The following is a 17,371-nucleotide window of genomic DNA, read 5'->3' as shown; positions in this document are numbered from 1 at the left end:
CAGTGGTGTGTAATGGCTTTGTAAATAAAAGTATACCAGTGACTGAGCCTAGGAGTGACTAGAGAAGGCCAGCCAACCCTGGTATATAAAGTGCAGTGGTACGTAAGGGTTTTGCTGTTTAAAATAAATCTCAATGTGCCATGGTAAAGGGTGTCAATTGATCTTAAACACTGAGCGGAAGCATTCATATATAAAATATCCCCATAGTCTAGTAAAGGCATAAATGTAGCTGATACTAGCCTCCTTCTGGCTTCAAAAGAAAAACAGGCCTTGTTCCTAAAATAAAATCCCAACTTCAGTTTTTAAAAAATTGTAAGTTCTTGAATGTGCAATTTAAAAAAAGAGGCCTTCATCAATTAAAATTCCAAGATATTTATATGAGGTTAGTCTCAATCTCCTTGCCGTGACAGGTAGTAATAGATGAAAGGTTCAGAGGTCTATTTCTTGCTTTAGAAAACACCATTAGTTTAGTTTTGTCAGTATTGAGGATAAGCTTTAATTGACACAAGGTATGTTGAACAGTATAAAAAGCAGTTTGCAAGTTCTGGAAAGCTTTTGTGAGAGACGAGGCACAACAATAAATAACTGTATCATCAGCATAAAACTGAAGTTACTTTTTGCAGATTTTTGTCTAAATTATTTATATAAATAGTGAATAAGATGGGACCAAGTACACAGCCCTGGGGCACACCACTACACACAGAAAAGAGCCCATCAAACAGAGTGTACTGAGTTCTATCAGACAGATAGTTAGCAAACTATGCAACTGCATGCTCCGAAAGACCACCTCCAATCTCTGCCTTAGTATACATGATCAACTGTATCAAAAGCCACAGTGCTGTTTTTTGTCAAGGGCTTTGATATAATTTAAAACATTCATGCCTGCTGTAATTGTGCTATGCTTTTTCCTGAAGCCCGAATGGTACAATGATAAAAATAGACATTACTATAATCTACGATACCACCTCCATGACATTACTATAATCTACTGTACCACCTCTATGACATTACTATAATCTACTGTACCACCTCTATGACATTACTATAATCTACTGTACCACCTCCATGACATTACTATAATCTACTGTACCACCCCCATGACATTACTATAATCTACTATACCACCTCCATGACATTACTATAATCTACTGTACCACCTCCATGACATTACTATAATCTACTATACCACCTCCATGACATTACTATAATCTACTGTACCACCTCTATGACATTACTATAATCTACTGTACCACCTCCATGACATTACTATAATCTACTGTACCACCTCCATGACATTACTATAATCTACTGTACCACCTCCATGACATTACTATAATCTACTATACCACCTCCATGACATTACTATAATCTACTGTACCACCTCCATGACATTACTATTACTATAATCTACTGTACCACCTCCATGACATTACTATAATCTACTGTACCACCTCCATGACATTACTATAATCTACTATACCACCTCCATGACATTACTATAATCTACTGTACCACCTCCATGACATTACTATAATCTACTGTACCACCTCTATGACATTACTATAATCTACTGTACCACCTCCATGACATTACTATAATCTACTGTACCACCTCCATGACATTACTATAATCTACTGTACCACCTCCATGACATTACTATAATCTACTATACCACCTCCATGACATTACTATAATCTACTGTACCACCTCCATGACATTACTATAATCTACTATACCACCTCCATGACATTACTATAATCTACTGTACCACCTCCTCCATGACATTACTATAATCTACTATACCACCTCCATGACATTACTATAATCTACTATACCACCTCCATGACATTACTATAATCTACTGTACCACCTCCATGACATTACTATAATCTACTATACCACCTCCATGACATTACTATAATCTACTGTACCACCTCTATGACATTACTATAATCTACTGTACCACCTCCATGACATTACTATAATCTACTGTACCACCTCCATGACATTACTATAATCTACTGTACCACCTCCATGACATTACTATAATCTACTATACCACCTCCATGACATTACTATAATCTACTATACCACCTCCATGACATTACTATAATCTACTGTACCACCTCCATGACATTACTATAATCTACTATACCACCTCCATGACATTACTATAATCTACTGTCCCACCTCCATGACATTACTATTACTATAATCTACTATACCACCTCCATGACATTACTATAATCTACTATACCACCTCCATGACATTACTATAATCTACTATACCACCTCCATGACATTACTATAATCTACTGTACCACCTCCATGACATTACTATAATCTACTGTACCACCTCCATGACATTACTATTACTATAATCTACTGTACCACCTCCATGACATTACTATAATCTACTATACCACCTCCATGACATTACTATAATCTACTGTACCACCTCCATGACATTACTATAATCTACTATACCACCTCCATGACATTACTATAATCTACTATACCACCTCCATGACATTACTATAATCTACTGTACCACCTCCATGACATTACTATAATCTACTGTACCACCTCCATGACATTACTATAATCTACTGTACCACCTCCATGACATTACTATAATCTACTGTACCACCTCCATGACATTACTATAATCTACTATACCACCTCCATGACATTACTATAATCTACTGTACCACCTCCATGACATTACTATAATCTACTGTACCACCTCCATGACATTACTATAATCTACTATACCACCTCCATGACATTACTATAATCTACTGTACCACCTCCATGACATTACTATAATCTACTGTACCACCTCCATGACATTACTATAATCTACGGTACCACCTCCATGACATTACTATAATCTACTGTACCACCTCCATGACATTACTATAATCTACTGTACCACCTCCATGACATTACTATAATCTACTGTACCACCTCCATGACATTACTATAATCTACTGTACCACCTCCATGACATTACTATAATCTACTGTACCACCTCCATGACAATACTATAATCTACTGTCCCACCTCCATGACATTACTATAATCTACTATACCACCTCCATGACATTACTATAATCTACTGTACCACCTCCATGACATTACTATAATCTACTGTACCACCTCCATGACATTACTATAATCTACTGTACCACCTCCATGACATTACTATAATCTACAGTACCACCTCCATGACATTACTATAATCTACTGTACCACCTCCATGACATTACTATTACTATAATCTACAGTACCACCTCCATGACATTACTATAATCTACTATACCACCTCCATGACATTACTATAATCTACTGTACCACCTCCATGACATTACTATAATCTACTATACCACCTCCATGACATTACTATAATCTACTGTACCACCTCCATGACATTACTATAATCTACTATACCACCTCCATGACATTACTATAATCTACTGTACCACCTCCATGACATTACTATAATCTACTGTACCACCTCCATGACATTACTATAATCTACTATACCACCTCCATGACATTACTATAATCTACTGTACCACCTCCATGACATTACTATAATCTACTGTACCACCTCCATGACATTACTATAATCTACTGTACCACCTCCATGACATTACTATAATCTACTATACCACCTCCATGACATTACTATAATCTACTGTACCACCTCCATGACATTACTATAATCTACTGTACCACCTCCATGACATTACTATAATCTACTGTACCACCTCCATGACATTACTATAATCTACTGTACCACCTCCATGACATTACTATAATCTACTGTACCACCTCCATGACATTACTATAATCTACTGTACCACCTCCATGACATTACTATAATCTACTGTACCACCTCCATGACATTACTATTACTATAATCTACTGTACCACCTCCATGACATTACTATAATCTACTGTACCACCTCCATGACATTACTATAATCTACTGTACCACCTCCATGACATTACTATAATCTACTGTACCACCTCCATGACATTACTATAATCTACTGTACCACCTCCATGACATTACTATAATCTACTATACCACCTCCATGACATTACTATAATCTACTGTACCACCTCCATGACATTACTATAATCTACTGTACCACCTCCATGACATTACTATAATCTACAGTACCACCTCCATGACATTACTATAATCTACTGTACCACCTCCATGACATTACTATAATCTACAGTACCACCTCCATGACATTACTATAATCTACTATACCACCTCCATGACATTACTATTACTATAATCTACAGTACCACCTCCATGACATTACTATAATCTACTGTACCACCTCCATGACATTACTATAATCTACTGTACCACCTCCATGACATTACTATAATCTACTGTACCACCTCCATGACATTACTATAATCTACTGTACCACCTCCATGACATTACTATTACTATAATCTACTGTACCACCTCCATGACATTACTATAATCTACTGTACCACCTCCATGACATTACTATAATCTACTATACCACCTCCATGACATTACTATAATCTACTATACCACCTCCATGACATTACTATAATCTACTGTACCACCTCCATGACATTACTATAATCTACTGTACCACCTCCATGACATTACTATTACTATAATCTACTGTACCACCTCCATGACATTACTATAATCTACTGTACCACCTCCATGACATTACTATAATCTACTATACCACCTCCATGACATTACTATAATCTACAGTAACACCTCCATGACATTACTATAATCTACGGTACCACCTCCATGACATTACTATAATCTACTGTACCACCTCCATGACATTACTATAATCTACTGTACCACCTCCATGACATTACTATAATCTACTGTACCACCTCCATGACATTACTATAATCTACTATACCACCTCCATGACATTACTATAATCTACAGTACCACCTCCATGACATTACTATAATCTACTATACCACCTCTATGACATTACTATAATCTACAGTACCACCTCCATGACATTACTATAATCTACTGTACCACCTCCATGACATTACTATAATCTACTGTACCACCTCCATGACATTACTATAATCTACTATACCACCTCTATGACATTACTATAATCTACAGTACCACCTCCATGACATTACTATAATGTACTGTACCACCTCCATGCCATTACTATAATGTACTGTACCACCTCCATGCCATTACTATAATCTACTGTACCACCTCCATGACATTACTATAATCTACTATACCACCTCCATGACATTACTATAATCTACTGTACCACCTCCATGACATTACTATAATCTACTGTACCACCTCCATGACATTACTATAATCTACAGTACCACCTCCATGACATTACTATAATCTACTATACCACCTCCATGACATTACTATAATCTACTATACCACCTCCATGACATTACTATAATCTACTTTACCACCTCCATGACATTACTATAATCTACTGTACCACCTCCATGACATTACTATAATCTACTATACCACCTCCATGACATTACTATAATCTACTATACCACCTCCATGACATTACTATAATCTACAGTACCACCTCCATGACATTACTATAATCTACTGTACCACCTCCATGACATTACTATAATCTACTGTACCACCTCCATGACATTACTATAATCTACTGTACCACCTCCATGACATTACTATAATCTACAGTACCACCTCCATGACATTACTATTACTATAATCTACAGTACCACCTCCATGAAATTACTATAATCTACAGTACCACCTCCATGACATTACTATAATCTACAGTACCACCTCCATGACATTAATATAATCTACTGTACCACCTCCATGACATTACTATAATCTACTATACCACCTCCATGACATTACTATAATCTACGGTACCACCTCCATGACATTACTATAATCTACTATACCACCTCCATGACATTACTATAATCTACTGTACCACCTCCATGACATTACTATAATCTACTGTACCACCTCCATGACATTACTATAATCTACAGTACCACCTCCATGACATTACTATAATCTACTATACCACCTCCATGACATTACTATTACTATAATCTACAGTACCACCTCCATGACATTACTATAATCTACTGTACCACCTCCATGACATTACTATAATCTACTGTACCACCTCCATGACATTACTATAATCTACTGTACCACCTCCATGACATTACTATAATCTACTGTACCACCTCCATGACATTACTATTACTATAATCTACTGTACCACCTCCATGACATTACTATAATCTACTGTACCACCTCCATGACATTACTATAATCTACTATACCACCTCCATGACATTACTATAATCTACTGTACCACCTCCATGACATTACTATAATCTACTGTACCACCTCCATGACATTACTATTACTATAATCTACTGTACCACCTCCATGACATTACTATAATCTACAGTACCACCTCCATGACATTACTATAATCTACTATACCACCTCCATGACATTACTATAATCTACAGTACCACCTCCATGACATTACTATAATCTACTGTACCACCTCCATGACATTACTATAATCTACTGTACGACCTCCATGACATTACTATAATCTACTGTACCACCTCCATGACATTACTATAATCTACTGTACCACCTCCATGACATTACTATAATCTACTATACCACCTCCATGACATTACTATAATCTACAGTACCACCTCCATGACATTACTATAATCTACTATACCACCTCTATGACATTACTATAATCTACAGTACCACCTCCATGACATTACTATAATCTACTGTACCACCTCCATGACATTACTATAATCTACTGTACCACCTCCATGACATTACTATAATCTACTATACCACCTCTATGACATTACTATAATCTACAGTACCACCTCCATGACATTACTATAATCTACTGTACCACCTCCATGACATTACTATAATGTACTGTACCACCTCCATGCCATTACTATAATCTACTGTACCACCTCCATGACATTACTATAATCTACTGTACCACCTCCATGACATTACTATAATCTACTATACCACCTCCATGACATTACTATAATCTACTGTACCACCTCCATGACATTACTATAATCTACTGTACCACCTCCATGACATTACTATAATCTACAGTACCACCTCCATGACATTACTATAATCTACTATACCACCTCCATGACATTACTATAATCTACTATACCACCTCCATGACATTACTATAATCTACTGTACCACCTCCATGACATTACTATAATCTACTGTACCACCTCCATGACATTACTATAATCTACTATACCACCTCCATGACATTACTATAATCTACTATACCACCTCCATGACATTACTATAATCTACAGTACCACCTCCATGACATTACTATAATCTACTGTACCACCTCCATGACATTACTATAATCTACTGTACCACCTCCATGACATTACTATAATCTACTGTACCACCTCCATGACATTACTATAATCTACAGTACCACCTCCATGACATTACTATTACTATAATCTACAGTACCACCTCCATGAAATTACTATAATCTACAGTACCACCTCCATGACATTACTATAATCTACAGTACCACCTCCATGACATTAATATAATCTACTGTACCACCTCCATGACATTACTATAATCTACTATACCACCTCCATGACATTACTATAATCTACGGTACCACCTCCATGACATTACTATAATCTACTGTACCACCTCCATGACATTACTATAATCTACTGTACCACCTCCATGACATTACTATAATCTACTATACCACCTCCATGACATTACTATAATCTACTATACCACCTCCATGACATTACTATAATCTACTGTACCACCTCCATGACATTACTATAATCTACTGTACCACCTCCATGACATTACTATAATCTACTGTACCACCTCCATGACATTACTATAATCTACTATACCACCTCCATGACATTACTATAATCTACTATACCACCTCCATGACATTACTATAATCTACTGTACCACCTCCATGACATTACTATTACTATAATCTACTGTACCACCTCCATGACATTACTATAATCTACTGTACCACCTCCATGACATTACTATAATCTACTGTACCACCTCCATGACATTACTATAATCTACTGTACCACCTCCATGACATTACTATTACTATAATCTACAGTAACACCTCCATGACATTACTATAATCTACGGTACCACCTCCATGACATTACTATAATCTACTGTACCACCTCCATGACATTACTATAATCTACTGTACCACCTCCATGACATTACTATAATCTACTATACCACCTCCATGACATTACTATAATCTACTATACCACCTCCATGACATTACTATAATCTACTGTACCACCTCCATGACATTACTATTACTATAATCTACTGTACCACCTCCATGACATTACTATAATCTACTATACCACCTCCATGACATTACTATAATCTACTGTACCACCTCCATGACATTACTATAATCTACTATACCACCTCCATGACATTACTATAATCTACTGTACCACCTCCATGACATTACTATAATCTACTGTACCACCTCCATGACATTACTATAATCTACTATACCACCTCCATGACATTACTATAATCTACAGTACCACCTCCATGACATTACTATAATCTACTATACCACCTCCATGACATTACTATAATCTACTGTACCACCTCCATGACATTACTATAATCTACTGTACCACCTCCATGACAATACTATAATCTACTGTACCACCTCCATGACATTACTATAATCTACTATACCACCTCCATGACATTACTATAATCTACTGTACCACCTCCATGACATTACTATAATCTACTATACCACCTCCATGACATTACTATAATCTACTGTACCACCTCCATGACATTACTATAATCTACTGTACCACCTCCATGACATTACTATAATCTACTATACCACCTCCATGACATTACTATAATCTACAGTACCACCTCCATGACATTACTATAATCTACAGTACCACCTCCATGACATTAATATAATCTACTGTACCACCTCCATGACATTACTATAATCTACTATACCACCTCCATGACATTACTATAATCTACGGTACCACCTCCATGACATTACTATAATCTACTATACCACCTCCATGACATTACTATAATCTACTGTACCACCTCCATGACATTACTATAATCTACTGTACCACCTCCATGACATTACTATAATCTACAGTACCACCTCCATGACATTACTATAATCTACTATACCACCTCCATGACATTACTATTACTATAATCTACAGTACCACCTCCATGACATTACTATAATCTACTGTACCACCTCCATGACATTACTATAATCTACTGTACCACCTCCATGACATTACTATAATCTACTGTACCACCTCCATGACATTACTATAATCTACTGTACCACCTCCATGACATTACTATTACCTACTGTACCACCTCCATGACATTACTATAATCTACTGTACCACCTCCATGACATTACTATAATCTACTATACCACCTCCATGACATTACTATAATCTACTGTACCACCTCCATGACATTACTATAATCTACTGTACCACCTCCATGACATTACTATTACTATAATCTACTGTACCACCTCCATGACATTACTATAATCTACAGTACCACCTCCATGACATTACTATAATCTACTATACCACCTCCATGACATTACTATAATCTACAGTACCACCTCCATGACATTACTATAATCTACTGTACCACCTCCATGACATTACTATAATCTACTGTACGACCTCCATGACATTACTATAATCTACTGTACCACCTCCATGACATTACTATAATCTACTGTACCACCTCCATGACATTACTATAATCTACTATACCACCTCCATGACATTACTATAATCTACAGTACCACCTCCATGACATTACTATAATCTACTATACCACCTCTATGACATTACTATAATCTACAGTACCACCTCCATGACATTACTATAATCTACTGTACCACCTCCATGACATTACTATAATCTACTGTACCACCTCCATGACATTACTATAATCTACTATACCACCTCTATGACATTACTATAATCTACAGTACCACCTCCATGACATTACTATAATCTACTGTACCACCTCCATGACATTACTATAATGTACTGTACCACCTCCATGCCATTACTATAATCTACTGTACCACCTCCATGACATTACTATAATCTACTGTACCACCTCCATGACATTACTATAATCTACTATACCACCTCCATGACATTACTATAATCTACTGTACCACCTCCATGACATTACTATAATCTACTGTACCACCTCCATGACATTACTATAATCTACAGTACCACCTCCATGACATTACTATAATCTACTATACCACCTCCATGACATTACTATAATCTACTATACCACCTCCATGACATTACTATAATCTACTGTACCACCTCCATGACATTACTATAATCTACTGTACCACCTCCATGACATTACTATAATCTACTATACCACCTCCATGACATTACTATAATCTACTATACCACCTCCATGACATTACTATAATCTACAGTACCACCTCCATGACATTACTATAATCTACTGTACCACCTCCATGACATTACTATAATCTACTGTACCACCTCCATGACATTACTATAATCTACTGTACCACCTCCATGACATTACTATAATCTACAGTACCACCTCCATGACATTACTATTACTATAATCTACAGTACCACCTCCATGAAATTACTATAATCTACAGTACCACCTCCATGACATTACTATAATCTACAGTACCACCTCCATGACATTAATATAATCTACTGTACCACCTCCATGACATTACTATAATCTACTATACCACCTCCATGACATTACTATAATCTACTGTACCACCTCCATGACATTACTATAATCTACTGTACCACCTCCATGACATTACTATAATCTACTGTACCACCTCCATGACATTACTATAATCTACTATACCACCTCCATGACATTACTATAATCTACTATACCACCTCCATGACATTACTATAATCTACTGTACCACCTCCATGACATTACTATAATCTACTGTACCACCTCCATGACATTACTATAATCTACTGTACCACCTCCATGACATTACTATAATCTACTATACCACCTCCATGACATTACTATAATCTACTATACCACCTCCATGACATTACTATAATCTACTGTACCACCTCCATGACATTACTATTACTATAATCTACTGTACCACCTCCATGACATTACTATAATCTACTGTACCACCTCCATGACATTACTATAATCTACTGTACCACCTCCATGACATTACTATAATCTACTGTACCACCTCCATGACATTACTATTACTATAATCTACAGTAACACCTCCATGACATTACACCTCCATACATACTATAATCTACGGTACCACCTCCATGACATTACTATAATCTACTGTACCACCTCCATGACATTACTATAATCTACTATACCACCTCCATGACATTACTATAATCTACTATACCACCTCCATGACATTACTATAATCTACTGTACCACCTCCATGACATTACTATTACTATAATCTACTGTACCACCTCCATGACATTACTATAATCTACTATACCACCTCCATGACATTACTATAATCTACTGTACCACCTCCATGACATTACTATAATCTACTATACCACCTCCATGACATTACTATAATCTACTGTACCACCTCCATGACATTACTATTACTATAATCTACTGTACCACCTCCATGACATTACTATAATCTACTATACCACCTCCATGACATTACTATAATCTACTGTACCACCTCCATGACATTACTATAATCTACTATACCACCTCCATGACATTACTATAATCTACTGTACCACCTCCATGACATTACTATAATCTACTGTACCACCTCCATGACATTACTATAATCTACTATACCACCTCCATGACATTACTATAATCTACAGTACCACCTCCATGACATTACTATAATCTACTATACCACCTCCATGACATTACTATAATCTACTGTACCACCTCCATGACATTACTATAATCTACTGTACCACCTCCATGACAATACTATAATCTACTGTACCACCTCCATGACATTACTATAATCTACTATACCACCTCCATGACATTACTATAATCTACTATACCACCTCCATGACATTACTATAATCTACTGTACCACCTCCATGACATTACTATTACTATAATCTACTATACCACCTCCATGACATTACTATAATCTACGGTACCACCTCCATGACATTACTATAATCTACTGTACCACCTCCATGACATTACTATAATCTACTGTACCACCTCCATGACATTACTATAATCTACTATACCACCTCCATGACATTACTATAATCTACTATACCACCTCCATGACATTACTATAATCTACTGTACCACCTCCATGACATTACTATAATCTACTGTACCACCTCCATGACATTACTATAATCTACTGTACCACCTCCATGACATTACTATAATCTACTATACCACCTCCATGACATTACTATAATCTACTATACCACCTCCATGACATTACTATAATCTACTGTACCACCTCCATGACATTACTATTACTATAATCTACTGTACCACCTCCATGACATTACTATAATCTACTGTACCACCTCCATGACATTACTATAATCTACTGTACCACCTCCATGACATTACTATAATCTACTGTACCACCTCCATGACATTACTATTACTATAATCTACAGTAACACCTCCATGACATTACTATAATCTACGGTACCACCTCCATGACATTACTATAATCTACTGTACCACCTCCATGACATTACTATAATCTACTATACCACCTCCATGACATTACTATAATCTACTATACCACCTCCATGACATTACTATAATCTACTGTACCACCTCCATGACATTACTATTACTATAATCTACTGTACCACCTCCATGACATTACTATAATCTACTATACCACCTCCATGACATTACTATAATCTACTGTACCACCTCCATGACATTACTATAATCTACTATACCACCTCCATGACATTACTATAATCTACTGTACCACCTCCATGACATTACTATTACTATAATCTACTGTACCACCTCCATGACATTACTATAATCTACTATACCACCTCCATGACATTACTATAATCTACTGTACCACCTCCATGACATTACTATAATCTACTATACCACCTCCATGACATTACTATAATCTACTGTACCACCTCCATGACATTACTATAATCTACTGTACCACCTCCATGACATTACTATAATCTACTATACCACCTCCATGACATTACTATAATCTACAGTACCACCTCCATGACATTACTATAATCTACTATACCACCTCCATGACATTACTATAATCTACTGTACCACCTCCATGACATTACTATAATCTACTGTACCACCTCCATGACAATACTATAATCTACTGTACCACCTCCATGACATTACTATAATCTACTATACCACCTCCATGACATTACTATAATCTACTATACCACCTCCATGACATTACTATAATCTACTGTACCACCTCCATGACATTACTATTACTATAATCTACTGTACCACCTCCATGACATTACTATAATCTACTATACCACCTCCATGACATTACTATAATCTACTGTACCACCTCCATGACATTACTATAATCTACTATACCACCTCCATGACATTACTATAATCTACTGTACCACCTCCATGACATGACTATAATCTACTATACCACCTCCATGACATTACTATAATCTACTGTACCACCTCCATGACATTACTATAATCTACTGTACCACCTCCATGACATTACTATAATCTACTGTACCACCTCCATGACATTACTATAATCTACTGTCCCACCTCCATGACATTACTATAATCTACTGTACCACCTCCATGACATTACTATAATCTACTATACCACCTCCATGACATTACTATAATCTACTATACCACCTCCATGACATTACTATAATCTACTGTACCACCTCCATGACATTACTATTACTATAATCTACTGTACCACCTCCATGACATTACTATAATCTACTATACCACCTCCATGACATTACTATAATCTACTGTACCACCTCCATGACATTACTATAATCTACTATACCACCTCCATGACATTACTATAATCTACTGTACCACCTCCATGACATTACTATAATCTACTGTACCACCTCCATGACATTACTATAATCTACTATACCACCTCCATGACATTACTATAATCTACAGTACCACCTCCATGACATTACTATAATCTACTATACCACCTCCATGACATTACTATAATCTACTGTACCACCTCCATGACATTACTATAATCTACTGTACCACCTCCATGACAATACTATAATCTACTGTACCACCTCCATGACATTACTATAATCTACTATACCACCTCCATGACATTACTATAATCTACTATACCACCTCCATGACATTACTATAATCTACTGTACCACCTCCATGACATTACTATTACTATAATCTACTGTACCACCTCCATGACATTACTATAATCTACTATACCACCTCCATGACATTACTATAATCTACTGTACCACCTCCATGACATTACTATAATCTACTATACCACCTCCATGACATTACTATAATCTACTGTACCACCTCCATGACATGACTATAATCTACTATACCACCTCCATGACATTACTATAATCTACTGTACCACCTCCATGACATTACTATAATCTACTGTACCACCTCCATGACATTACTATAATCTACTGTACCACCTCCATGACATTACTATAATCTACTGTCCCACCTCCATGACATTACTATAATCTACTGTACCACCTCCATGACAATACTATTACTATAATCTACTGTACCACCTCCATGACATTACTATAATCTACTATACCACCTCCATGACATTACTGTAATCTCCAGTACCAGACTATCAACTCATAAACCAGATGTTCAGTAGCACCTGGTATGCAGTGCACTACCTGCGACAGTGTTTATTCACCAATATCTGACTACTATTAATGATCTATTACATTGGGCGTACCTGTAATGCAGTACAATAATCCATATCACTGTGTTGCCTAAATATCTGTCCCTGAGTGTATTGTGGGTGCAATTCATTATCAGGTAGAACAGAAAAGCAGCAGTACTCCAGACCTCGTAGGGACAGATCTGTGTTCCCCTGGACTAGATTATAACTGTTGTTGAGGCTAATGCTGATGCTTCACAAAAGACTAGAGATTGGGTCAGAAATCCATTCATTTGCAACAAGAAGCATCAGCCTCGAGTCTATTGCATGTTGATGCAATGGAGTGTCCGCAACAACGTATCTTCACCAACTCAGACCTGGCAGACCTACATTATCAGTTTCAAAGTAGCCTAACCATTCCTCAATGGTCGTAACAAATGTATCCACCAGCACAAAAAAAACATCGGGACTTGTTTCAATTGGTTGGTCATTATTAGCCTCTGAACACGCGCTGTATCTTTAAATGGGCCGATAACTTGACAGGAAAACTAAGTTGAAGAAAGACAGGTTCTGGACGGGCCTACTAAAGATAGGTTCGGCCAGACCCGCTAGTGGCATGGAGCGCTCAGCTCTGACATGGGGATACCTAGTGTGGCCTCGCTACTCGTTTATGGGTCTCTTTCACACTCCCTCCATCCCCCCCTCACGACGCCATCGGTTTGTGGCATGGGACATAGAATGTGGAAGTCAAATAAAAGACGACATTTTGGCTACGTAGTGGCTGACGTAGACGGGCTTTTTGTTTACAAGCCGATGTTAACCGCCATAAAGAAACCGCGTAAACAAGCACATTACACACTCGCGATACACAGAGAGCCATTTCCAAACCGAGTGAAAAGGAATGAGATAAATGACGCTAGACTAGAAACACTGTCGCCTCTCCGGCCGGTCTACTCTATTCGCTCTGTTGTTTCCGTCCTTTATTTCACCAATTAACAGATATTCAACTCACCTGGTTCCAAAAGAGGTTTATGGTGGCGAAGTGATTGTGGTGGGTGTTAATATGAGAAACCAGTTTGAACGTGGTGTCCCCCGTTGACGTTGTATGTAGAGCAGGACGGAAGGAGGAAGGGATTGAAAGAGGGGTGACGTAAATGAAGAAACAACAGAGACCTCCTCCTCCTCCTCGCTGGCAGACAGGAGACAAGTGCTGATAAACTGACATGGAGAATAGACACCTCGTTAGTATTGCCATTTCTACTAACATATAATACATTTATCACCTTGACTTTCTTTTTAGTCATAGAACACATTTCGGTAGGCCAATAGGCTCCAACTCAAGGTCTGCCCCTAGCGGACTAAACCTCATTCCATGGTGAAGGAAGTTTAAGGAGAACTTCACCAGCAGAGTGGAGCAGAGACCAGGCTTTGCGGAATCTCGCTCCGACTTCATCGATTCGCTCAAGGTCAATAAGTAAAGGGATGACATGACGTGTGCCTTTGTGTCCAATCAAATCACACGCTCTAACAGCTGGTGACAACCATTCATAAACAATACATTTGTTCCATAACTTTATTGACATGGCACATTTCTGTCCAGACTCTAGAGATACTGAGAAATAAGAGAGAGAAATCATATAAATATTTTTTTTTACATATTACAATAATTTTATTATAGGTTTTATTTACACACTTCATCGGATTTACATTGACACGTGTGCTGAGTTGCCACCTTCGAGAAACGGAAACAAGCAAAAAGTCGGTGGTTGTATTCACGTTTATTGAAAATGTATGGATTTCAGCAAGCAAAGAAAGGAAAGCAACTATTGTTACAAAGGTCTCTAACCATGGAGTGGACTTTGGTCCCCAAGGTCTGCCACATGCAACCAATAGAGGCAATAATTATTCAAATGTTCTTCTCATTACTCTCTATTTATAACTGATAATAATAATAATCGATGTAGTCGGGGCTAGATTCCGCAAAGCCTGGTCTCTTCTCCACTCTGTTGGTGAAGTTCGTAAACTTCCTTCACCATGGAGTGGAGTTTGGTCCGCAAGGTCTGCAACCAATATTGGCATTAATTATTAACATTTTCTTCTCATTATTCTCTATTTATAACTGATACTAATAATGAATAATATCTCATTAAGTCCTTATTGGGCGTTGAGCCACCAGAGGGCGCTCTAGCACAATATACCCTGCAGACAGGCTTGGTGCAGACCATAGAGAATAATAG

The 17,371-nt window shown here is 37.2% G+C and overlaps 1 protein-coding gene across 1 annotated transcript in view; it reads right to left on the bottom strand.

The window, feature by feature from the left end:
• LOC135569173 (uncharacterized) overlaps positions 1-16,496 on the bottom strand; it is a 56,062-nt gene extending 39,566 nt beyond the window's left edge. Inside the window, exon 1 of the mRNA XM_065015967.1 lies at positions 16,147-16,496. Coding sequence (XP_064872039.1) covers positions 16,147-16,410 — 264 coding nt within the window. The 5' untranslated portion in view covers positions 16,411-16,496. The remainder of the gene's footprint in view (positions 1-16,146) is intronic.
• Between the last annotated feature and the right edge of the window lie 875 nt (positions 16,497-17,371).

The sequence above is a fragment of the Oncorhynchus nerka genome, unplaced genomic scaffold, assembly GCF_034236695.1.
Source record: "Oncorhynchus nerka isolate Pitt River unplaced genomic scaffold, Oner_Uvic_2.0 unplaced_scaffold_1190, whole genome shotgun sequence".
NCBI lineage: Eukaryota > Metazoa > Chordata > Actinopteri > Salmoniformes > Salmonidae > Oncorhynchus > Oncorhynchus nerka.
This window is presented reverse-complemented; position numbering and strand designations above follow the sequence as displayed.